This window comes from Aquarana catesbeiana, linkage group LG02 (assembly GCF_042186555.1).
Source record: "Aquarana catesbeiana isolate 2022-GZ linkage group LG02, ASM4218655v1, whole genome shotgun sequence".
NCBI lineage: Eukaryota > Metazoa > Chordata > Amphibia > Anura > Ranidae > Aquarana > Aquarana catesbeiana.
Window position 1 is genome coordinate 275,957,149 of NC_133325.1, and position 27,062 is coordinate 275,984,210.

Below are 27,062 nucleotides of genomic sequence, written 5' to 3' on the forward strand. Positions count from 1 at the left end.
GGTCATCTGCTGTAGTCGCATTACAGTCTCTGGTCATCTCCTGTAGTATGTCGTATTCGCAGTCTGGTCATCTCCTGTAGTACTTCGCATTCGCAGTCTGGTCATCTGCTGTAGTCGCATTCGCAGTCTGGTCATCTGCTGTAGTCGCATTCGCAGTCTGGTCATCTGCTGTAGTCGCATTCGCAATCTGGTCATCTGCTGTAGTCGCATTCGCAGTCTGGTCATCTGCTGTAGTCGCATTCGCAGTCTGGTCATCTGCTGTAGTCGCATTCGCAGTCTGGTCATCTGCTGTAGTCGCATTCGCAGTCTGGTCATCTGCTGTAGTCGCATTCGCAGTCTGGTCATCTGCTGTAGTCGCATTTGCAGTCTGGTCATCTCCTGTAGTATGTCGCATTCGCAGTCTGGTCATCTGCTGTAGTCGCATTCACAGTCTCTGGTCATCTCCTGTAGTATGTCGTATTCGCAGTCTGGTCATCTCCTGTAGTACTTCGCATTCGCAGTCTGGTCATCTGCTGTAGTCGCATTCGCAGTCTGGTCATCTGCTGTAGTCGCATTCGCAGTGTGGTCATCTGCTGTAGTATGTCACATTCGCAATCTGGTCATCTGCTGTAGTCACATTCGCAGTCTGGTCATCTCCTGTAGTATGTCGCATTCGCAGTCTGGTCATCTCCTGTAGTATGTCGCATTCGCAGTCTGGTCATCTGCTGTAGTATGTCGCATTCGCAGTCTGGTCATCTGCTGTAGTATGTCGCATTCACAGTCTGGTCATCTGCTGTAGTATGTCACATTCGCAATCTGGTCATCTGCTGTAGTCACATTCGCAGTCTGGTCATCTCCTGTAGTATGTCGCATTCGCAGTCTGGTCATCTGCTGTAGTATGTCGCATTCGCAGTCTGGTCATCTGCTGTAGTCGCATTCGCAGTCTGGTCATCTGCTGTAGTCGCATTCGCAGTCTGGTCATCTGCTGTAGTCGCATTCGCAATCTGGTCATCTGCTGTAGTCGCATTCGCAGTCTGGTCATCTGCTGTAGTCGCATTCGCAGTCTGGTCATCTGCTGTAGTCGCATTCGCAGTCTGGTCATCTGCTGTAGTCGCATTCGCAGTCTGGTCATCTGCTGTAGTCACATTCGCAGTATGGTCATCTCTTGTAGTATGTCGCATTCGCAGTCTGGTCATCTGCTGTAGTCACATTCGCAGTCTGGTCATCTGCTGTAGTATGTCGCATTCGCAGTCTGGTCATCTCTTGTAGTCGCATTCGCAGTCTGGTCATCTCCTGTAGTATGTCGCATTCGCAGTCTGGTCATCTGCTGTAGTATGTCACATTCGCAATCTGGTCATCTGCTGTAGTCGCATTCGCAGTCTGGTCATCTGCTGTAGTCACATTCTGGTCATCTCCTGTAGTCACATTCGCAGTCTGGTCATCTCTTGTAGTCGCATTTGCAGTCTGGTCATCTCCTGTAGTATGTCGCATTCGCAGTCTGGTCATCTGCTGTAGTCGCATTCACAGTCTCTGGTCATCTCCTGTAGTATGTCGTATTCGCAGTCTGGTCATCTCCTGTAGTACTTCGCATTCGCAGTCTGGTCATCTGCTGTAGTCGCATTCGCATTCTGGTCATCTCCTGTAGTATGACGCATTCGCATTCTGGTCATCTCCTGTAGTATGTCGCATTCGCATTCTGGTCATCTGCTGTAGTATGTCACATTCGCAATCTGGTCATCTCTTGTAGTCGCATTCGCAGTCTGGTCATCTCCTGTAGTATGTCGCATTCGCAGTCTGGTCATCTGCTGTAGTATGTCACATTCGCAATCTGGTCATCTGCTGTAGTCGCATTCGCAGTCTGGTCATCTGCTGTAGTCACATTCTGGTCATCTCCTGTAGTCACATTCGCAGTCTGGTCATCTCTTGTAGTCGCATTTGCAGTCTGGTCATCTCCTGTAGTATGTCGCATTCGCAGTCTGGTCATCTGCTGTAGTCGCATTCACAGTCTCTGGTCATCTCCTGTAGTATGTCGTATTCGCAGTCTGGTCATCTCCTGTAGTACTTCGCATTCGCAGTCTGGTCATCTGCTGTAGTCGCATTCGCAGTCTGGTCATCTCTTGTAGTCGCATTTGCAGTCTGGTCATCTCCTGTAGTATGTCGCATTCGCAGTCTGGTCATCTGCTGTAGTCGCATTCACAGTCTCTGGTCATCTCCTGTAGTATGTCGTATTCGCAGTCTGGTCATCTCCTGTAGTACTTCGCATTCGCAGTCTGGTCATCTGCTGTAGTCGCATTCGCAGTCTGGTCATCTTCTGTAGTCGCATTCGCAGTCTGGTCATCTGCTGTAGTATGTCACATTCGCAATCTGGTCATCTGCTGTAGTCACATTCGCAGTCTGGTCATCTCCTGTAGTATGTCGCATTCGCAGTCTGGTCATCTGCTGTAGTATGTCGCATTCGCAGTCTGGTCATCTGCTGTAGTATGTCGCATTCGCAGTCTGGTCATCTGCTGTAGTATGTCGCATTCGTAGTCTGGTCATCTGCTGTAGTATGTCACATTCGCAATCTGGTCATCTGCTGTAGTCACATTCGCAGTCTGGTCATCTCTTGTAGTATGTCGCATTTGCAGTCTGGTCATCTGCTGTAGTCACATTAGCAGTCTGGTCATCTGCTGTAGTATGTCGCATTTGCAGTCTGGTCATCTCTTGTAGTCGCATTCGCCTTCTGGTCATCTCCTGTAGTATGTCGCATTCGCAGTCTGGTCATCTGCTGTAGTATGTCACATTCGCAATCTGGTCATCTGCTGTAGTCGCATTTGCAGTCTGGTCATCTGCTGTAGTCGCATTCGCAGTCTGGTCATCTGCTGTAGTCGCATTCTGGTCATCTCCTGTAGTCACATTCGCAGTCTGGTCATCTCTTGTAGTCGCATTCGCAGTCTGGTCATCTCCTGTAGTATATCGCATTCACAGTCTGGTCATCTGCTGTAGTCGCATTCGCAGTCTCTGTTCATCTCCTGTAGTATGTCGCATTCGCAGTCTGGTCATCTCCTGTAGTACGTTGCATTCGCAGTCTGGTCATCTGCTGTAGTCGCATTCGCAGTCTGGTCATCTTCTGTAGTCGCATTCGCAGTCTGGTCATCTGCTGTGGTCGCATTCGCATTCTGGTCATCTGCTGTAGTCGCATTCGCAGTCTGGTCATCTGCTGTAGTCGCATTCGCATTCTGGTCATCTCCTGTAGTATGACGCATTCGCATTCTGGTCATCTCCTGTAGTATGTCGCATTCGCATTCTGGTCATCTCATGTAGTATGTCGCATTCGCATTCTGGTCATCTCATGTAGTATGTCGCATTCGCATTCTGGTCATCTCCTGTAGTATGTCGAATTTGCAGTCTGGTCATTTCCTGTAGTATGTCGCATTTGCATTCTGGTCATCTCCTGTAGTATGTCGCATTCACAGTCTGGTCATCTCCTGTATTCGCAGTCTGGTCATCAGCTGTAGTCACATTCGCAGTCTGGTCATCTGCTGTAGTCACATTCGCAGTCTGGTCATCTGCTGTAGTCACATTCGCAGTCTATTTAAAAGTAGTACCTGCTGTTGCACAAATCACTTTATTACACTTTTATTTCTGATATTTATGGCTATGCATATTAATGTAATCCATATTGAGCACCATATTTGATTGGCTGCTTGTGCTTGGCATATACACACAATCAAATAGTGCTCAATATGGATTAAATAAATAGATATCATAAAGTTTAATAAAGTGATTTGTGCAACAAGCTCCTTAAACATTCTACATTCAGTGAAAGTTCATGCAGAGCAAACTTTGCAGTACACTAACTTTCACTGAATGTAGAATGTTTAATGACCAGGGGCGAACTGATCCATTGGGCAGTTTATGTAGTACTAATTTGTTAATAGAAGGATTAAAGAGCTTGACTTGTAGTTTTGTTAGCTGTTTTTTTTTGTTTTGTTGTTTTTTTTTTTGACAGGGGCGCAGTTTCAGTGCTTGCCATAGGCGCCATTTTCACTAGATACGCCTCTGGTCTGGTAAGCAGCCAATTTTTTATTACTTTTGAGCACAGTGGTGTCTTCATACTAAAGTGTCCACACACCTTGGGATTGGCATTTGTTTGATTTGGGACTCACAAGATAATTGGATTTGTATTCAATTCAGCCAATTCAAGCCCATGTTGAATTTGATTTGGTTTCACATTGACTATTTAGAACCTGAGAATGACTATTAATATATATCAACTCTCGTTAGTTTTTCCTTTCCAGATCATATACAAGTTGTGTTTGATTTGCATTATTTTTTTTTTTTTGATTATGCACATACAGTCTTAAGATATTTTGTATATCCACATGTGTTACAGGTCAGTCTACACCACACACGTTTCCAATTTACCCATTGTGTTCACATTGGGCAACATTTTTGTGTATATTTTATACCACTGTGGGTTTTCACACCCTTTACATAGAATCAGCGCACCTTTAAGAAGGCCATACACGGTCGAATTTCAAATGAATTTTCTTTTCAAAGGCAGAAAGTTTGTTTTTTTGTGATCCGATGATGCCACCATTAATTTTCGAAATTCGGCTGACCAAGCCTTCAATTTCACCTCATGTTGCTACAGAAAAGAATTTTCGTGAGCGGGAATCTTCTTTTCTCTCAGTAAATTTTCTTTTCTTATTACATTTCTCGCAAGATTCTCCCATCATTGATTAGAAAGTCGTTCGTTTTTCAAAAAATTTCCATCATGTCCGATTCCTCAAATTTGATTGCCGCACGAAATCGGCCGTTGTTGCAGCCCACTAATGGTGCGAAATTCGTACGAAAATTCTTTCATACGATTTTCGAAAGAAAATTCTTTCAAAATTCGAACCGTGTATGGCCGGCCTTACACTATCAATCACTTTTTATTCCTGGTATTCAGGGTTTTTCAGGTGCAGCAGACTTAATTGAATTGTCAGCGCTTCCCTTCACCTACACACACAGAATTTAAAAAGAGTCCTGTGCATTTTCTGAGCACTGCGATGTGATTCAGATGCGAATTCCAGGCTCATTGCCTTCTATCTGAATCACACATCTCAACAGTTTAAAACACCAAAAAAAAAAAAAAAGTGTAGCGCTATAGACTAGACAGACGTAAAAATCAAAAAACCCCAACCCATAAGTGCATACAAACAGTAAGTAAAAACCTTATCACACCTTGTATGACCATAAATATGGATTGCACAATAAAGTAACACTGTGTTATTCAGCAAAACAGTTAGGTAAAACAGTAAATAATAAACCTTAATTGACAAATATAGACAAGAACTAATATTTGGAAAACCGTGACGGTTCAGCAAGCTAACACCTAAATTAATGCAGAAAAAATCCTGAAACATAACAATCCACAATATAAGTTTGTAGAAAAATTGTGAAAGAAAAAACCACCACCAAAAGTCTATGGAGGTTGCACGTTAAAAATGATGGAAATACAACTCTCAGGTTCATAAGTAGATAAATTTCACCAACTCTGGCAGGTAGGTAGACAGTGAAGGAACCACAAGTGAACAGAGGGTCTAGATCGGTGTCGGGGCCATCACCGGAAACATCAAGAGGCTTACCGGAACTTAATGACTTGAAAAGACATACGTCATACAAGTCAAAAAGGCTTATTGACCAACCGGTCTGAGCAATGTATCTTGTCAAATGTCATCAGCATACAGTAAGAAGGGGGGTATCAGCGCAGCTTCCACATCCGTAGGCAATCCGACATAGGCCAAACGAGTATTCATATGCCATGCGAGGAGTAAAAAAACTCACATAGCGTGATAACGTTTAAAACACTGGTTTATTAAAATGATTAAAAAACAAACTCACATATTAGAAGATCAGAAACAGCTCAAACATCATATAGTGGCAATCGTGAGAGGTCCACCCGACATGTTTCAGCTGAGAAACCGTCATCTGGGGTGTGGAACCCCCCTCACCTCACCGCTCTATAAACAAATAATGACCCTTCTGATTTGGATATGGAGACATTATTGGAGGATAGACCTCGACAGCTAAATGATGATTTTAAATGATCCTTTCTGACGTCTTTTTCCATTCAACATAAGCATGTTAAGAAAATTTTTGAACACCACTGGGATGTTTTGAAAACAGATAAAATTTTGGGCCCTTGGAATGCCTTTAAAAACCACCTTAGGGGTTTTGGGCAACAATCTCTTGGAATAAGTTGGCACCCAACGTTATTAACCCTCCGAGCAAACCATCCTTCTTTCATGATTGGATTGGATTTTATCCCTGCAGAAAGTGCTTAGTATGCCAGTTACGGATCTGTGGTAGGAAGGCAAGCCATAGCTTCTCCTCTACTGTAACCGGCCGTACATACAGGATTAAACAATTTTGTACTTGTGCCACTACAGGAATAGTATATCTTCTGACTTGCCCATGTGGCAAACAATATGTGGGCCGGACCATCAGATCTTTCACGACACGAGTTTCGGAACATATTAATCTTATCAAAGCAGGTAGTACCAAACATACCTCCCCTAGGCACTACAGGGAATTTCATGATCGAAACCCTGTGGGTACTCAGTTTCTTATCATTGATAGGTACGTTGCCCCTTGGCGGGGGGGGGGGGTCGACCCTTAGAGGTGTCTCCCGTTTGGAGACATATTCGATTTATGAGTTGGGGTCCCATTTCCCGCAGGGTATTAACGTGGAGTGGGACATCAACTCTTTCATTAATCAAGCTTAAGTATTGTTATGATCTCCCCTTTTTCAACTAAGCTATAGTATTTTTAATCAAACATTAGTATTGTTATGATCTCTTTTTTGCATTAATTAGTTGATTATTTATCATTTTAGTGTATGTAATGTGCATCATTTTTGGTTGTGAATAGGATTGATGCCCCCTACTGGCAGTGTCACTTTAAGATCCTTTCATATTATCCCATATTTAATCACCATTAAGTGTTGGGTAGATGCCCCTTTATGATTATAATGAGTTCACCTTTATTTATAGCAACGATTGGCACTATTATGTTGCTTATTTGCTTATTCTGGGCAATTATTAGTTTGTTTTTAATATCTTTTATATTTTGATTTAAGTGCCCACCTCTGCTGACACTTCAGGAATCCAAGACCGGCCTCAGACTGACGTAGCGGCACCTCATTCTCTATATGAGATGAGATGGGGCTGAGATTATGAGAGTGAGGCTTGGCTAGCAGGGTGGAGCGCATCGATGCCGCACTGGGAGTGCGGGAATGACGTCATCGCGGTGCACGGGAGCGAGGCTTGGTCATATGGGTGGAGCGCGGCGGCGCTGCTATGCCCACACAGGAAATGACGTCTGGATACTTCCGGACCGGCAGACCAAGCCATTGTGCATTTTATATTATGTTTTGGAACATTTTTTTGGGATTTTTTGGGATATGCTTCTATTGTTAAATGACACCTGTCCCTTTGCCCCTGTGCATGTGGGAGCACAGTAATTAATTCAAGATCCTTCAAAGCCAGAAGTGATATTCATTCATTGCACTTCCGGTATCATGACACTCCCAGTGGGGGTCATTATTTGTTTATAGAGCGGTGAGGTGGGGGGGTTCCACACCCCAGATGACGGCTTCTCAGCTGAAACATGTCGGGTGGACCCCTCACGATTGCCGCTATATGATGTTTGAGCTGTTTCTGATCTTCTAATATGTGAGTTTGTTTTTTTTTTTCAAAATCTTTATTTATCCAAAACAGTTTTACAAAAAAATTTTTTACATAACAAACAAAACTCATACACATGTAAAACCGTACATTTACATTTACCATTCTACTATATAATGAATCTCTGACGCCTGACTGTATAGCATGAAATAGAAATGTGTATTTTCCGAATCTACCCCCACCCATCCCCTCACACACAGGCCATGCACTCTGAAGGAAGGAAACGAGAAAAGAAAGAAAAAAAAAAAAAAAAACCACCATAACAAGCCTTATTCAGCGTCATTTACCATCTCTCCCTCACTGAGCAGTTTTGAGGAGGCACTATACTCTGTCCATCTGGACCATGCATTAAATGACTGTTTATTCAAACCCTCCTCTATTACCTTTCTCTCCTCCATGGCCCGCATCTCCGCCATCTCACTCTCCCATTCCATCATAGAGGGCATATTTGTCTTTTTCCATTTTCTGGCTATGCAAGTACGTGCTGCTGTCAAGAAATATTTTAATAGACCTTTCTTTATATTTTTCAAAGAGCCAGGTATCATAGACAAGACTGCTATTTGTACATCTGGGTATAGATCCTTACCAGTCATATCTCTGTAGATTTCAAAGCTTTTTTGCCAGAGTGGCTGTATTTTGGGACAGTAATACCATATGTGAGACATTGTGCCTCTAGCTGTATGACACCTCCAACATTCCTCATTATTAATCGTGCTTATCTTATGTAGATCCATGGGACATTTATACCATCTGGCTAAGATCTTATAGTTTCTTTCCTGATGTTTAATAGATAATGATAATTTATGGGTTACTGTAATAGCTCTATCCCATTTGTTCTTAGGAAACTCCATACCCAGTTCTCTTTCCCATTTCTTAATGTAGGGTATATCCTGGTTTTGACCTTCAATATTCAGGATCTTATATACCTTTGATAAGACATGTATCGGTCTCTCTGATTGAATAAGAATTTTTTTTAATGAAGTTAAAGGCCTGTCCAATTCGGCTTCTTTTGTCAAGGATAAAATGTATCCATGGAGTAGGCCGTGCAGCATCCATTTTTTTTTTTTATGTTCCTCCCCCATATTTACTAGTGGAAGAATTTTTCCCCCCTCCATCGTTTCTACAATCCTAGTAGCTTGATCACTTTTCCATTTAAGAAATGACTTAGCTTCCCTAGCAAGTGGGAATTCTGGGTTACCAAATAATGGGGTCATAGGTCCTCTAAGGGTTGAACCATATCCCTTTTTTAACATTGTATCCCAGGCTTTCATTGTCGAGACTACTAAGAATGGCGTATATCCTTCCGGCGGTCTTAATTCTTTTTTAATCCAAGGCAGTGATTTCAATTTTAAACCTGTTATCTCTTCTTCTAAACTCACCCATTGTTTATTGTTACCGTTATGAAACCAGTCTACTATTCTGGTAACCATTATTGCTTTAAGATATACTGCTATGTCGGGGAGGGCAAGGCCCCCATATTCTTTGGGTTTATTTAATACTCTTCTACTGATTCTAGGCGTCTTGCTAGCCCATATAAATTGCCCAATTACCCTACAGAGCCTATTCAAGATGTTTGAAGCCGGAAATATGGGGATAGTTTGTAAGATATATAATATTTTGGGGAGTATATCCATTTTTATAATATTTATCCTACCCATCCAAGAAAATGTGCCTTTTTCATATTGCTGGAGAGTTTTCGTTATTTTATGCACTATTGGGACATAATTAAAATCCTCTAGTTTTTTTAAGTCATTGGGGATGAGTATACCGAGATATTTAATGGCTCTTTCCTGCCATTTAAAGGAAAAGTCCTTTTTAAGCAGCTCTACCATGTTCTTTGGCATATTGATATTCATTATTTCTGATTTACTATAGTTCACTTTGAAATTACTCAACGCACCGAAACGATCAAATTCTGCTATCAGGTTAGGTAGTGTTATCAGAGGATTTGTGATATACAGCAAGATATCGTCTGCATATACAGACATCTTGTACTCTATTTCCCCCACCTTTATCCCTTGTATATCTTTATTCCCTCTAATCGCTCTTAATAAATGCTCCATTACAAGTATATATAGGATTGGAGATAGTGGACATCCTTGCCTGGTTCCATTTGATATAAATATTTCCTCCGATAAGCCACCATTCACCTGAATCTTAGCTGTTGGGTGTTGGTACAGGGCCATGATTTTATCCAACATTACAGAACCCACTCCCCACTGCATTAATGTCCCTTTAAGGAAGCTCCAACCCACCCTGTCAAACGCTTTTTCAGCATCAATTGCCACTAAACAGGATGGGATGGAGCCCCTCTGGACATATTCCAACAGTGTAAGTGTTTTCAAGGTGTTGTCTCTTGCCTCTCTACCCTTCACAAACCCCACCTGATCCAGATGTATATAACTAGGTATCAAGGGGGTGAATCTGTTAGCAATAATCTTGGAGTATATTCTAAGATCAATGTTCGTTAAGGAGATTGGTCTATAGTTACTGCACGAGGTATGATCTTTATCCGGTTTTGGTACTAGAGCGATAAAGGCTTGCATACTTTGTGCACCAAAAGGCACTGTTGTAGATACTGCATTAAAGGTCCGCTTCATTATTGGTGTAAGTTCTTCTTTAAATATTTTATAGAACCGTGAGGAGAAGCCATCTGGACCTGGACTTTTCCCTGGGGTTAATAACTCAATTACCCTCTGTATTTCTTCTACGGAGAATTCTTCCTCTAACTGTGCTATTTCTCCTATTGTTAACGTAGGGAGTGCTGTATCCTTTATGTATTGCTGTATATTATTCTGATAGCCTTCTAGATCTTTATTGGCACTATGCTTAGGTATATTATATAATTTCGTATAGAATGTCTGAAACTGTTACATAATTCCGTTTGGGTCATATCTCATGTCCCCTGAATGTGTCTTAATCTTAACAATGGGCAATATATTACCCCTATTTCTTAAGGCCCTTGCTAATAGTTTACCTGGTTTATTACCCTGTTGATAATATAGGGAATGATTATTATCCCTAATTTGTAGTGTCCTCTCGTTCAACAGTGTTTGTAGCTCTGTTTTAAGCTCTGTTAATTCCATTAAGGTTTCCCTTGTTAAATTAACTTTATGTTGTAATTCAACGATCGATATTTCCTTCATTAATTGAGTTATTCTACTGTTTTTTATTTTTTTTAATCTAGCCCCATATTTTATGAAGAGTCCTCTAATAACACATTTTAATGCCTCCCATTGGATCGGTAGGGATGTATTATCCCCGATATGGTCATTCGAAAAATCCGTTATCGCCTTTCTTATCTCTTTTACACATACTTCATTATACATCAAGTTATCATTGAGTCTCCAGGTTCCCCTATTATTCTCACCCTTAAGTGTGTCTATTACCAAAAATACAGGTGCGTGGTCAGACCATATAGAAGTACCTATCTCGGCTGAGGCCTCTACCTCTACCCCCTTCTGGTTTATTAGGAAGAAGTCTAATCTATGATATGATCCGTGGACTTTTGAATGAAATGTAAAGTCTTTCTCCAGTGGGTGCATCACCCGCCAGATATCCACCAACTGGCATTGTACCAACATTTCTTTAAACCTAATCTTATCATTACTGGTCTGTACAGTTGATGGTACTGTGGTGTCCATATTTCTGTCCATAACAAAGTTAAAGTCACCACCAATTATTATAATTCCTTACGCCTTTTCCATAAATTTCTTGATCATTTGGAGTCCTACTTTGAGCTGATTTTGGTTGGGTAAGTATAAATTAACAAAAGTGTATTTTTTACCATATATATTTAGTTTAAGGAGAATTAATCTCCCGTCTCTATTACGCCACTCTTCGAGCAATTGATATGGAATTGTTTTATGGATTGCAATAGACACACCCTTTGATTTAGAGTATCTATAGGAGTCATGAAACCATGTAGTATAATAATATAATATATAATAATATATATATATAATATATATATAATTTTATCTGTTTTCAAAACATCCCAGTGGTGTTCAAAAATTTTCTTAACATGCTTATGTTGAATGGAAAAAGACGTCAGAAAGGACCATTTAAAATCATCATTCAGCTGTTGAGGTCTATCCTCCAATAATGTCTCCATATCCAAATCAGAAGGGTCATTATTTGTTTATAGAGCGGTGAGGTGGGGGGGGGGGTTCCACACCCCAGATGACGGCTTATCAGCTGAAACATGTCGGATGGACCCCTCACGATTGCCGCTATATGATGTTTGAGCTGTTTCTGATCTTCTAATATGTGAGTTTGTTTTTTAATTATTTTAATAAACCAGTGTTTTAAACGTTATCACGCTATGTGAGTTTTTTACTCCTCGCATGGCATATGAATACTCGTTTGGCCTATGTCGGATTGCCTATGGATGTGGAAGCTGCGCTGATACCCCCCTTCTTACTGTATGCTGACGACATTTGACAAGATACATTGCTCAGACCGGTTGGTCAATAAGCCTTTTTGACTTGTATGACATATGTCTTTTCAAGTCATTAAGTTCCGGTAAGCCTCTTGATGTTTCCGGTGATGGCCCCGGCACCGATCTAGACCCTCTGTTCACTTGTGGTTCCTTCACTGTCTACCTACCTGCCAGATTTGGTGAAATTTATCTACTTATGAACCTGGGAGTTATATTTCCATAATTTTTTACGTGCAACCTCCATAGACTTTTGGTGGTGGTTTTTTCTTTCACAATTTTTCTACAAACTTATATTGTGGATTTTTATGTTTCAGGATTTTTTCTGCATTAATTTAGGTGTTAGATTTGCTGAACCGTCATGGTTTTCCAAATATTAGTTATTGTCTATATTTGTCAATTAAGGTTTATTATTTACTGTTTTACCTAACTGTTTTGCTGAATAACACAGTGTTACTTTATTGTGCAATCCATATTTATGGTCATACAAGGTGTGATAAGGTTTTTACTTACTGTTACTACACTTTTATTTTTTGTTGTTATTTTTTGCCTTGAGTCTATAGGTGTGTTAGCTGCTATCCTAGTGTTCTTTTTTGGTCAAGCGCAGCGCTGTACTTATCTCCTTAACAGTTTAAAACACAAATTCAATGAGAAATAAAAAACAGCCTGTGGTCTGGTATGGATTTTGGGACAGGGGGCCCCAAAGCACCTTGTTGGTGGGGACAAAGGCCTCTAAACTACAACCCTGGCCAATGGTTGTGGGGGATCTGCGGGCATGGGGCTTGTCAAAATCTGGACGCCCCTTTGAACCCCCCTTCCCCAAAGCACCTTGTAGATAGGGACAAGGGCCCCTTCCCAACAAACCTGGCCGAAAGTTGTGGGGTCTGCGGGCACAGGGCTTATCAGAATCTGGAAGCCCTCTTTAACACGGGGGCCCCCAGATCCCGCCCGACGTGAATGAGATTGGGGCATATTGTACTCCTACTCATTCACCAGAAATTTTTTTGACAATTCCCCGAAAGGTGCCAAATGTGGCAGCGGAAGGACAGAGGAAACAAACAAGCAGAGCTTCCCCTTTTGACCGGAGCTCCGCTTTAAGTTGGTGTAAGAAATTACTGCTTAAAGTGGTTGTAAAGCCACTATATTAAATTCATATCATCCCATCTGTTAAATAATGATGTGTCCCAGTGTCTGTGCTATATAAAAACTATGCTGATTTCTACCTTATATCAGAGCGTCTCCCAGCGCTCATGTGACTGCTTGTCTCTCTCCTCTCCCAGGCTGACAGCTACAGTGGGAGGGGCCGAGAACTCCCGCTGATGTCAGCCAAGGGGAGGAGAGGAGGAAAGGAGGAAAGAGATGAGCCGTCAGGTGAGCACCAGGAGACGCTCTGATATAATGTAGAAATCTGCTCCTTTTTTATATAGCACAGAAACTGGGACACATATCACTACACGATGTCTTTAGATCAGTAAAAATGAAAATTTTGCTTTTTCTGGCCAGTATTTTATGTGCAGATATATCACACCTCCCCCTGTGATAGTAGACGATATTATTTTATAATCTGTTGTTCTGGGAGCTAGAAGACATATGTAAAGTACAGAGAATATGAACTTAATAGACAGAATTTAAAATTAGACCATTTTATTCAGTATCAAAAAACAATAAAAACGATTCAAAAATGTCACATCTTGTACGTAAATTATTTTTTTCTCTTGTACATACATTGGCTAACAAACTGGATATTGCTACCCAAAGGGTGGGCTATGCCCCCCAAATATCTACTAGCAAATAAATTACACACTCAATGTCACAAAAATGTAACAAATAGAAGATAGGGGGCTGCTAATTACAGCTCTCTGCTTGACATGCTTGGCAGCTAGGCGCTTCATCAAGAGCTGGTGTAATGAAATATAGAATATGCAAAAAGAATCAAACGAGATGGAGGCAGGTGAGAAAACCAGCACACCAGGTGACCCAGTGGCGGATGCGGGGATCCACATGGTTAAACAAGGATTCCCAGGGGGACTGCCTACAGTGGATATAAAAAGTCTACACTTCCCTATTAACCACTTCAGCCCCGGAAGAATTTACCCCCTTCCTGACCAGAGCCGTTTTTGGGAATCGGCACTGCGTCACTTTAACTGACAATTGCATGGTCGTGCGACGTTGCACCCAAACAAAATTGGCATCCTTTTTTTCCCACAAATAGAGCTTTCTTTTGAGGGTATTTGATCGCCTCTGCGGTTTTTATATCTTGTGATAAAAAAAAAAACACAATATTTTGTACTTTTTGCTATAATAAATATCCCCATTTTTTTTTTTTTTTAAAAAGCTATTTTTTTCTCAGTTTAGGCCTATATGTATTCTTCTACATATTTGTATTTTCAATAGTTTTTTATTGAGAAATCAACAAAAAAGATGATCAAGATTACAGGTACAACAAAAGTCCAACAGTTACCAGAATAGTAGCAGACAGAACATAAATGACCTTTAGGACAGAGAAACATGTTGTCAGCAGTAAGTTGAGTTTAATAAGACAGACTCCAAAAAGAAGGGCCACTCCTCTACCCCAGCACCCCTCATGGGAACTCGCTGTGCCGGGAGGGGAGGTCCACCTCTCAGGAGAAGCCAGACCTCTAAAACTATGATATATGATGTAATAAAAGTGAAGCAAAACCTTTAGAAGGAAGAATGAATTCAAATATGAAGTGTCTATCATGAGTATTAAACCCAGGATGTCAGGATAACTAGTAGAGTTTATGGTGAAAGTTGCAAGTGACTGTCCAATAAGTGGAGGAAATCGAACCATAGGTCCAATCTGCATTAAATTAGCTTTGTTAACCATCTGAAGAAGCCTATCACCTGTAAATAAGGAATGGGCTGAAGTAGCTTCTCCAAGTGTTAGCAAAGTAGTCAAACCTGTATGCCAATAATCAAAAGTATAGAAGAAGAAGATAGGGAAGAGGAGAGAAGAGAATAGAGAGGGTAGAGAAAAAAGGAATGATACATCCTAAGACGGTGCGGTACTCGCTCAGCCACAGAGGTCCGGGTTATGGAGATGCCGGTTATGGAGGGCGGTGGAGATATGTATCTAGTCCATGGATCCCATATAGCATCGTGTTTAGAGGTAGTGTCCAGGAGGATGCTAACCATTTTCTCCTGGCTTCTACATATTTTTAGTAGAAAAAAATTAATTAAAAAAAATTGCAATAAGCGTATTATTAATTGGTTTGGGCAAAAGTTATAGCGTCTACAAAATAGTGGGTAGATTTATAGCATTTTTATTATTATTTTAATTTTTTACTAGTAATGGCGGCGATCTGCGATTTTTATCATGACTGCAACATTATGGCAGACACATCAGACAATTTTGCCACATTTTTGGGACCATTGGCATTAATACAGCTATAAATGCTATAAAAATGCATTGATTGCTGTAAAAATGTCACTGGCAGTGAAGGGGTTAATACTAGGGGGCGATCTAGGGGTTAACTGTGTTCCCTGGGAGGTGATTCTAACTGAAGGGGGAGGGGACTAACTGGAGGAAGTGAAGGATCGTGGTTCCTAGTTAATAGGAACACACGATCTGTCACTCCTGTCAGAACAGAACAGGGAAGTGTGTGTTTACACACACTCGTCCCTATTCAGTGTCTCCTGCTCACGATCACTCGTGGCTGGCGGTCATTGCGACCACCAGCCACGAGCATCAGCACCCACGCTGTGCGACGGCGCGAGCGCCCGCTATCCTGACCTCGCGAGCCGACGTATAGCTACGACGGCTCGCGCAGGGGAGCCAATCTGCCTCAGTATAACTGCAGCGGTTGGTCAGGAAGCGGTTAAAATGCCAGGTTTCTGTGCTGTAAAAAAAAAAAAAAAACTAGACAAAGATAAATCATTTCAGAACTTTTTCCACCTTTAATGTGACCTATAAACTGTACAACTGTACAACTCAATTGAAAAACAAACTGAAATCTTTTAGGGGGTTGAAGTAAAAGTAAAATTATGTGGTTGCAAAGTGTGCATACCCTCTTATAACTGGGGATTTAGCGGTGTTCAGAATTAGGCAATCACATTCAAGCTCATGTTAAATAGGAGTCAGTAAACACCTCCCATCATTTAAAGTGCCTTTGATTGACCCCAAATAAAATTCAGCTGTTCTAGTAGATCCTTCCTGACATTTTCTTAGTCACATCCTACAGCAAAGGCCATTGTCCACAGAGAGCTTTCATAGCATCAGAGGGATCTCATTGTTAAAAGGTATCAGTCATGAGAAGGGTACAAAAGAATCTCAAAGGCATTAGATATACCATGAAACACGGTCATCATCAAGTGGAGAAAATATGGCACAACAGTGACAAGAACTGGACGTCCCACCAAAATTGATGAAAAGACGAGATTAAAACTGGTCAGGAAGGCTGCCAAGAGCCCTACAGCAACATTAAAGAAGCTGCAGGAATATCTGGCAAGTACTGACTGTGTGGCACATGTGACAACAACCTCCTGTATTCTTCATATGTCTGGACTATGGGGTAAAGTGGCAAGATGGAAGCCTTTTCTTACCAAGAAAAACATCCAAGCCCGGCTAAATTTTGCAAAAACACATCTGAAGTCTCCCAAAAGCATATGATGAAACCAAGGTTGAACTTTTTGGCCGTAATTCCAAAAGATATGTTTGGCGCAAAAACAACACTGCACATCAAAACCAAAAGAACACCATACCCACAGTGAAGCATGGTGGTGGCAGCATCATGCTTTGGGGCTGTTTTTCTTCAGCTGGAACAGGGGCCTTAGTCAAGGTAGAGGGAATTATGAAGGGTTTCAAATAACAGTCAATACTGGCACAAAACCTTCAGGCTTCTGCTAGAAAGCTAAACATGAAGAGGAACTTCATCTTTCAGCATGACAACGACCCAAAGCATACATCCAAATCAACAAGGGAATGGCTTCACCAGAAGATTAAAGTTTTGGAATGGCACAGCCAGAACCCAGACCTGATTCCCAATGAAAATCTGTGGGGTGATCTGAAGTGAGCTGTGCACAGGAGATGCCCTCGCAATCTGACAAATTTGGAGTGTTTTGCAAAGAAGAGTGGGCAAATATTGCCAAGTCAAGATGTACCATGCTGATAGACTCCTACCCTAAAATACTGAGTGTTGTAATAAAATCAAAATGTACTTCAAAGTATTAGTTCAAGGGTGTGCACACTTATACAACCATATTATTTTAGTTTTTTAGTTTTACTTCCCTCCATCTAAAAAGATTTCAGTTTGTTGTTCAACTGAGTTGTACAGTTTATAGGTCACATTAAAGGTGGAAAAAGTTCTGAAATGATTTATTTATCTTTTCTCATTTTTTTACATCACAGAAACCTGACATTTTAACAGGGGTGTGTAGACTTTTTATATCCACTGTATATGTGTGCCAAAATTAGAGGATGTATCAAGATATCTGAAATATAGGAATAAATCCTATATGAGGATATAACATGAAGTTTGATCCTGGATCAATTCAATATCGTCCCAATAAATAGCCAGGGTCCTAACCAATATCTAGTTCATCAGCAGGTACCGATCAATACAGATTACGCAATTAGTATGGTATCTATCCCAAGAAAAAGGTGGCGCTACATCAATGGTAATAGAAGAGTCTTATAAAAGCCTGGGGCTGATGTAGGGAGATCGATGATCACCCCCCATCTACCTGTTGGAGCTAGAAGAATTTTTACTTGCGTAAAACATGCGCACTATACAGACCACACTTGTGGTTTTTTTTGTGCAGGAACCTTCTACCAGTAAGATCTGGTGGCCAAACATCAGTATTGTGTGCTAGGACCCTTAAAACTGAACTCCTGGCACAAAAAGTATATGCAATAGTAACAAAGGATACACTGTTGGGTTGAAAAGTTTGCATACCAACTGTTCAAAAATGTACATACCCTTAGTTCTTAATATTTTGTATTGCCCCCCTTAGCATCAATGACAGCGTGCAGACTTTTGTAATAATTGTAATGAGGCCCCGAATTCTTGCAGCTTTATAGCTGCCCATTCGTCTTGGCAAAATGCCTCCAGTTCATGCAAAGTCTTTGGTCATTTTGCATGAACTGCACGTCTGAGAGCTCCCCAGACTGACACGATTATAAGGTCAAGAGACTGTGGTGGCCACACTAGAACCTTCACCTTTTTCTGCTGTAACCACTGGAGGGTCAACTTGGCCTTGTGCTTAGGGTCATTGTCATGCTGGAAAGTCCAAGAGAGACCCATTCGCAGCTTTCATGTAGAAGAATGCAAATTGTCTGTCAGTATTTTCTGATAACATGCTATATTCATCTTGCCATAAATATTCACAGGATTCCCCGTGCATTTAGAGCTCACACACCCCCCCAAAACATCAGTAAGTCACCACCATGCTTCACAGTGGGGACAGTATTCTTGTTGTCATAGGCCTTGTTGACCTTTCTCCAAATACAGCGCTTATGGTTGTGACCATAAAGCTCTATTTTGGTCTCCTTACTTCGCATTACAGTGTGGCAGAAGCTTTCAGGTGTGTCAAGGTGTTGTCTGGCATATTGTAACTGGGATTTTTTGTGGCATTGGCGCAGTAAAGGCTTCTTTCTGCCAACTCGACTATACATCTCATTTTTGTTCAAGTGTTGTTGTATTGTACTCCTTGAAATAACCACACCATCATTTTCCAGAGCAGCCTGCATTTCTTCTGAGGTTATCTGTGGGTTTTTCATTGTATCCCAAACAATTCTTCTGACAGTTGTGGCTGCAAATTTTCTTGGTCTACTTGACCCTGGCTTGGTATCAAGAGTTTCTCGAATTTTGCACTTCTTAGAAAGTGATTGAACAGTACTGACTGGCATATTCAAGGCTTTGGAAAACTTTTTATATCCTTTTCCCTCTTTATAAAGTTCTATTACCTTGTTACACAGGTATTTTGACAGTTCTTTTCTGCTCCCCATGGCTCAGTAGCTAGCCTGCTTGGTGCATCCACGTGAGAGCTAACAAACTCATTGACTAATCATACACAGACACGGATTGCATTTTAAAAAGCCACAGATGTGTAAAATTAACCTCTAATTGCCATTTTAACGTGTGTGTGTCACCTTGTGTGTCTGTACCAAAGTCAAACATTCCAGGGTATGTAAACTTTTGATCAGGGCCATTTGGGCGATTTCTGTTATCACTATGATTTAAAAAGGAGCAAACAACTATGTGATCATAAATGGCTTCATATGATCACTATCCTTAAATAAAAGACAGTTTTGGCATGATCAGTCATATTTTCAATATCAATGCCAAAATTTCACGATTTCTGCCAGGGTATGCAAACTTTTGAGCACAACTGTACATGTGCACCAAACACATTTTCACAGACTATCACTTTGTAAAAGTTGCAGTGACATCATCACTGTGCCGTAGGTAGCCTGCGCAGAAAGCAGAGTTGTGGGAGGGGTCCAACAGGGCCCACCCACTGGAGGATGCCTGCAGAAAACTAAAGGAGGAGGGGGGAGACAAGACCAGTCACCCTGTACATGGAAAGACAGCTACAGTGATCGGTCTGTATTATCAGAAGCTCCTGCGCAAAGGCAAAGCTTCACATATCTGGAAGAAATACACAAAGACACCAAGATTCAAGTAACAATACACATGACCAATGTATTTAGACAATACAGTGCCTTGAAAAAGTATTCATACCCCTTGAGATTGTCCACATTTTGTCATGGTGTTACAACCAAAAACGTAAATGTAATCTATTGGGATTTTATGTAAAAGACTCATGCCTCGTACACACGAGCGGACTTTTCGACCGGACTGGTCCGACGGTCTATCGGACGGACTTTCAGCGGACTTTCCTAACGAACCGACTTACCTACATACGATCACACCAAAGTCCGACGGGTTCGTATGTGATGACGTACGACCGGACTAAAATAAGGAAGTTGATAGCCAGTAGCCAATTGCTGCCCTAGCGTCAGTTTTAGTCCATCGGACTAGCATACAGACGAGCGGATTTTTCGACCGGACTCAAGTCCATCGGAAAGATTTGAAACATGTTTTATTTCTAGGTCCGTTGGACTTTTGGGGAAAAAAAAGTCCGCTGGAGCCTACACACACTCGAACTATCTGACGGAGTCCGGTCCGCTGGACCAAGTCTGCCGGAAAGTCCGCTCGTGTGTACGCGGCAAAACACAAAGTAGAATATAATTGTGAAGTGGAAGGAAAATGATAAATGGTTTTCAAAACTTTTTACAAATAAATATCTGAAAAATGTGGCGTGCATTTGTATTTTGTAGCTTTGCACATCTAGAGAGTGAAATTTTTGCCAATTCTTCATTGCAAAATAGCTTAAGCTCTGTCAGATTGGATGGAGAGCGTCTGTGAACAGCAATTTTCAAGTCTTGCCACAGATTCTCAATTGAATTTAGGTCTGGACTTTGACTGGGTCATTCTAACACATGAATATGCTTTGATCTGAACCATTCCATTGTAGCTCTGGCTGTATGTTTAGGGTTGTTGTCCTGCTGGAAGGTGAAGCTCCCAGTCTCAAGTCTTTTGCAGACTTCTAAGATGGCCTTGTATTTTGGCTCATCCGACTTCCCATCAACTCTGACCAGCTTCCCTGTCCCTGCTGAAGAAAAGCATCCCCACAACATGATGCTGCCACCACCATGTTTCACGGTGGGGATGGTGTGTTCAGGGTGATTTGCAGTGTTCGTTTTCCGCCACACATAGTATTTTGCTTTTAGACCAAAAAGTTAAATTTTGGTCTCATCTGACCAGAGCACCTTCTTCCACGTTTGCTGTGTCCCCCACATGGCTTCTCACAAACTGCAAACGAGACTTCTTAAGGCTTTGTTTCAACAATGGCTTTCTTCTTGCCACTCTTCCATAAAGGCCAGATTTGAGGAGTGCATGACTAATAGTTGTCCTGTGGACAGATTCTCCCACCTGAGCTGTGGATCTCTGCAGCTCCCCCAGAGTTACCATGGGCCTCTTGGCTGCTTCTCTAATGAATGCTCTCCTTACCCGGCCTGTCAGTTTAGATGGACGGCCATGTCTTGGTAGGTTTGCAGTTGTGCCATACTCTTTGGATTTTCACATGATGGATTGAACAGTGCTCTGTGAGATGTTCCAAGCTTGGGGGGTTTTTGTATAAATTAATCCTTCTTTAAACTTCTCCACGACTTTATCCCTGACCTGTCTGGTGTGTTCCTTAACCTTCATGATGCTGTTTGTTTACTAAGGTTCTCTAACAAACCTATGAGGGCTTCACAGAAAAGCTGTATTTTATACTGAGATTAAATTGCACACGGGTGGACTATATTTACTAATTAGGTGACTTCTGAAGACAATTGGTTCCACTAGATTTTAGTTAGGGGTATCAGAGTAAAGGGGGCTGAATACAAATGCACGCCACGCTTTTCAGATATGTATTTGTAAAAAATTTTGAAAACCATTTATCCATTTATCATTTTCCTTCCACTTCACAATGATGTGCCACTTTGTGTTGATCTATCACATAAAATACCAATGAAATACATTTATGTTTTTGGTTGTAACATGACAAAATGTGGAAAATTTCAAGGGGTTTGAATACTTTTTCAAGGCACTGTATATACAAAATATAAAAATAAGCAAGAAATGAAAGGGAACCTCAGTAAAAAAAACAAAAGGGGGGGATATCTCCAATTATAACAGGTATGAATACTTTTTCAAAGCACTGTATATGCTTATCCTGGGGTTCAGCTTTAAAACATGTGTTCCCTTCGTTACTTATGATATGTTGTTGTAAATGGGGTGCACAATGCAATGTGTGTATACACCTGTTTTCTCACTTGCATGTTCCAAGAACACGTGTGGTGCTTGTGGTGCCAGCAATTGTTAATGACACCCCACATGCATCTTAGGAAATGCACAATTATGTCATGAGACAAATGTGCAAAGCTCACCATCTGATAATCGTGGTAATTTATTTTGGAGCACGCTGCCGCATGTAGGTGAATGGGGCTACCCTAGGCCAGGGCTTGACAAATTTGCTTGGACTCTAGGAGCCAGATAAAAAAGTTAGGAGCCAGGTTTTTTTTTTTAACGACTGACAAAGCTTTATTTTCAATATAAGAATTAACCAATCATAAATTTACACAGAAAGACCGCCCCGCTAACGGCCGAATAGTGCCGCTAAAACAACGGTAAAGTGGTGCTAAAATTAGCGCGGCTTTACCGTCGACGCCCCCGCGGCTCGGTGTGAAAGGGCTCTAAGGGTCCGATCAGGTCCGCCTGAAAAACTGACAAGCGAACCTGATCAGACAGCCTGTGTGAAAGGGGCCAAGCAGGGAGATGACAAATAAATTCATTTTAATTAAGAAAAAAATAAACAAACAAGTTTTTACTTAAAAAAATAAAAATAAATAAAAATAAAAGCTATTACGAAAAAAAAAAAAAGGCTATCCCCACTCTCACCATTAGGCAAAAGGCGCCAGATGACGCCTGCAATCACTTCCTTCTCTTCTCCACTTTGGGAAGGAGATGGGCGGGCAGTGAAAACAGGCAGGGGAAGCTCCATTAGCATTGCATTAGCATTGTAATACCAACGGCCACCACAAGACAGTGCCAGATTCCAGAAGGACTGTAGAAGGCCGCAAAGCCGCGGCCTCAATTACCGGCCGGCACGGGGGGGGGTCAGGGTCCGCATGGATACAGGATACCCCAGCTGTGTCTCCCCAGGCGCCAGGTCGCTAATTCTAGTCGCAAATGCGACCTGGCTCCCAGAGTTTGTAGAGCCCTGCCCTAGGCTGCCGCGTGTAGGTGAATGGGGCTACCCTAGGCTGCCGCGTGTAGGTGAATGGGGCTACCCTAGGCTGCAGCGTGTAGGTGAATGGGGCTACCCTAGGCTGCAGCGTGTAGGTGAATGGGGCTACCCTAGGCTGCAGCGTGTAGGTGAATGGGGCTACCCTAGGCTGCCGCGTGTAGGTGAATGGGGCTACCCTAGGCTGCCGCGTGTAGGTGAATGGGGCTACCCTAGGCTGCCGCGTGTAGGTGAATGGGGCTACCCTAGGCTGCCGCGTGTAGGTGAATGGGGCTACCGCATGTAGGTGAATGGGGCTGCCCTATGTTGCCGCGTGTCAGTGAATGGGCCTGCAGCGTGTAGATGAATGGGGCTACCCTAGGCTGCCACGTGTAGGTGAATGGGACTACCCTAGGCTGCCGCGTGAAGGTGAATGGGGCTGCCGCGTGTAGGTGAATGGGGCTACCCTAGGCTGCCGTGTGTAGGTGAATGGGGTTGCCGCATGTAGGTGAATGGGGCTGCCGTGTGTAGGTGAATTGGCTAACCTAGGCTGCCGCGTGTAGGTGAATGGGGCTACCGCAAATAGGTGAATGGGCTACCCTAGGCTGCCGCGTGTAGGTGAATGGGGCTACCCTAGGCTGCCGTGTGTAGGTGAATGGGGATACCGCGTGTAGGCGAATGGGCTACCCTAGGCTGCAGCCTGTAGGTGAATGGGGCTACCATGTGTAGGTGAATGGGCTACCCTAGGCTGCCGCGTGTAGGTGAATGGGCTACCCTAGGCTGGCGCGTGTAGGTGAATCGGGCTACCCTAGGCTGGCGCGTGTAGGTGAATCGGGCTACCCTAGGCTGGCGCGTGTAGGTGAATCGGGCTACCCTAGGCTGGCGCGTGTAGGTGAATGAGCTACCCTAGGCTGCCGCGTGTAGGTGAATGAGCTACCCTAGGCTGTCGCGTGAAGGTGAATGAGCTACCCTAGGCTGCTGCGTGTAGGTGAATGGGGCTGCCATGTGTAGGTGAATGGGGCTACCCTAGGCTGCCACGTGTAGGTGAATGAGCTACCCTAGGCTGCTGCGTGTAGTTGAATGAGCTACCCTAGGCTGCTGCGTGTAGGTGAATGGGGTTGCCATGTGTAGGTGAATGGGGCTACCCTAGGCTGCCACGTGTAGGTGGATGGGGCTACCCTAGGCTGCCACGTGTAGGTGAATGGGGCTACCCTAGGCTGCCACGCGTAGGTGAATGGGGCTACCCTAGGCTGCCACGCGTAGGTGAATGGGGCTACCCTAGGCTGCCACGCGTAGGTGAATGGGGCTACCCTAGGCTGCCACTCGTAGGTGAATGGGGCTACCCTAGGCTGCCACGTGTAGGTGAATGGGCTACCCTAGGCTGCTGCGTGTAGGTGAACGGGGCTGCCACGTGTAGGTGAATGGGGCTACCCTAGGCTGCCACGTGTAGGTGAATGGGCTACCCTAGGCTGCTGCGTGTAGGTGAATGGGGCGACCCTAGGCTGCCACGTGTAGGTGAATGGGGCGACCCTAGGCTGCCACGTGTAGGTGAATGGGGCGACCCTAGGCTGCCACATGTAGGTGAATGGGGCGACCCTAGGCTGCCACGTGTAGGTGAATGGGGCTACCCTAGGCTGCCACGTGTAGGTGAATGGGGCTACCCTAGGCTGCCACGTGTAGGTGAATGGGGCTGCCACGTGTAGGTGAATGGGGCTACCCTAGGCTGCTGTGTGTAGGTGAATGGGGCTGCCACGTGTAGATGAATGGGCTACCCTAGGCTGCCACGTGTATGTGAATGGGCTACCCTAGGCTGCCACGTGTAGGTGAATGGGGCTACCCTAGGCTGCCACGTGTAGGTGAATGGGGCTACCCTAGGCTGCCACGCGTAGGTGAATGGGGCTACCCTAGGCTGCCACGCGTAGGTGAATGGGGCTACCCTAGGCTGCCACGTGTAGGTGAATGGGCTACCCTAGGCTGCCGCGTGTAGGTGAATGGGCTACCCTAGGCTGCTGCGTGTAGGTGAACGGGGCTGCCACGTGTAGGTGAATGGGGCTACCCTAGGCTGCCACGTGTAGGTGAATGGGCTACCCTAGGCTGCTGTGTGTAGGTGAATGGGGCTTCCGCGTGTAGGTGAATGGGGCGACCCTAGGCTGCCACGTGTAGGTGAATGGGGCTACCCTAGGCTGCCACGTGTAGGTGAATGGGGCTACCCTAGGCTGCCACGTGTAGGTGAATGGGGCTACCCTAGGCTGCCACGTGTAGGTGAATGGGGCTACCCTAGGCTGCCACGTGTAGGTGAATGGGGCTGCCACGTGTAGGTGAATGGGGCTACCCTAGGCTGCTGTGTGTAGGTGAATGGGGCTGCCACGTGTAGGTGACTGGGCTACCCTAGGCTGCCACGTGTAGGTGAATGGGCTACCCTAGGCTGCCACGTGTAGGTGAATGGGCTACCGCGTGAAAAACATGCTAAAAAAACAGCATTAGCATGCCACGCAGGAGTAAATGGAGCCTTACTGTAGCTAAACTTAATGTAACCAAATACAGGTAAAGGCACAGTGTGAATCCCACCATGGGAGACTATGAGCTGTGTTTATCCAAAGAGCAGTGTATGTGTCCTGGTAGTGTGAAGGAGGAAATACCCGGAAATAAACACACAGCACACTGTCCATGGCTGAGCAGTGCTCTTCATACATATCCATACTTGTAGGACGCGGAGCTGGAAGTCCATAGCTGACTTATTACACCTTCCTAACGAACGTTCTGCCAGGAACCACACACTGCACTCAGCCAGTGCTGAGCTCTTCTAAGCTAATGCCGTCATTATGTCACTTCCGCTCCACCAATAGAACGCTACTTACAGTGTCACCTTCCAGGGAAGCCCTAGACTCTGCAGGAACGCCATCTTCCGCCTTCCGAAAGCCGCTCACATTGAGGGGGGAGGGGCCGTGGGAGGAGGAGGCGGGGTCCCGCACACCTCCGGGGTATATAAGAGCAGCTGCTGTAGGCGAGGGACGTTTATCTGAGGCACGCTCTTTCTCTGTATTGTAGTGTATGGTGTGGATAGAGCTGTGTGGCGGTACATGCTGGGAACCTTCCCTGTACTATTACTGACAGAGGCTGGCCGCTTACATTACACATGGACACTATCACAGATATCAGGCTGGCGCTGGAGTCACACTGTTGCTTTGTAGTAACGCACGGTGAAGTATTATACCACACCACACGTTATGCTTGTCTTGTCCTCAATCTCCCCCACTAACCTTTACCACCTCAATACTGGGCACTTTCACCCCTTTCCTGCTCAGGCCAGCTTCCAGTGCTGTCACTCTTTGAATGACGATTGTGCGGTCATACAACACTGTACTCAGATGACATCTCTATCATTTTCTCTCACACAGATAGAGCTTCCTTTTGGTAGTATTTATCACCACTGGGGTTTTTTTTTGCTAAACAAACAAAAGAAGACCGAACAAAAAAAAAAAGGTTTTCTTAGAGCATGTTATAAAGATTTGGCTGCACTGATGAGGCTTCCATGATAGGATGCACTGATGAGGCTTTGATGATAGGCTGCACTGATGAGGCTTTGATGATAGGCTGCACTGAGGAGGCTTTGATGATAGGCTGCACTGATGAGGCTTTGATGATAGGCTGCACTGATGAGGCTTTGATGATAGGCTGCACTGATGAGGCTTCCATGATAGGCTGCACTGATGAGGCTTTGATGATAGGCTGCACTGATGAGGCTTTGATGATAGGCTGCACTGATGAGGCTTCCATGATGGGCTGCACTGATGAGGCTTCCATGATGGGCTGCACTGATGAGGCTTCCATGATGGGCTGCACTGATGAGGCTTTAATGATAGGCTGCACTGATGAGGCTTTAATGATAGGCTGCACTGATGAGGCTTCCATGATAGGCTGCACTGATGAGGCTTTGATGATAGGCTGCACTGATGAGGCTTTGATGATAGGCTGCACTGATGAGGCTTCCATAATAGGCTGCACTGATGAGGCTTTGATGATGGGCTGCACTGATGAGGCTTTGATGATAGGCTGCACTGATGAGGCTTTGATGATAGGCTGCACTGATGAGGCTTTGATGATAGGCTGCACTGATGAGGCTTCCATGATAGGCT

The 27,062-nt window shown here is 43.7% G+C and overlaps 1 protein-coding gene across 1 annotated transcript in view; it reads right to left on the reverse strand.

Moving 5' to 3' along the window:
- Positions 1-25,922, reverse strand: part of CLYBL (citramalyl-CoA lyase) — a 576,732-nt gene extending 550,810 nt beyond the window's left edge. Inside the window, exon 1 of the mRNA XM_073614445.1 lies at positions 25,785-25,922. Within this exon, the coding sequence (XP_073470546.1) occupies positions 25,785-25,828 (44 nt within the window). The 5' untranslated portion in view covers positions 25,829-25,922. The remainder of the gene's footprint in view (positions 1-25,784) is intronic.
- Positions 25,923-27,062: the final 1,140 nt, after the last annotated feature.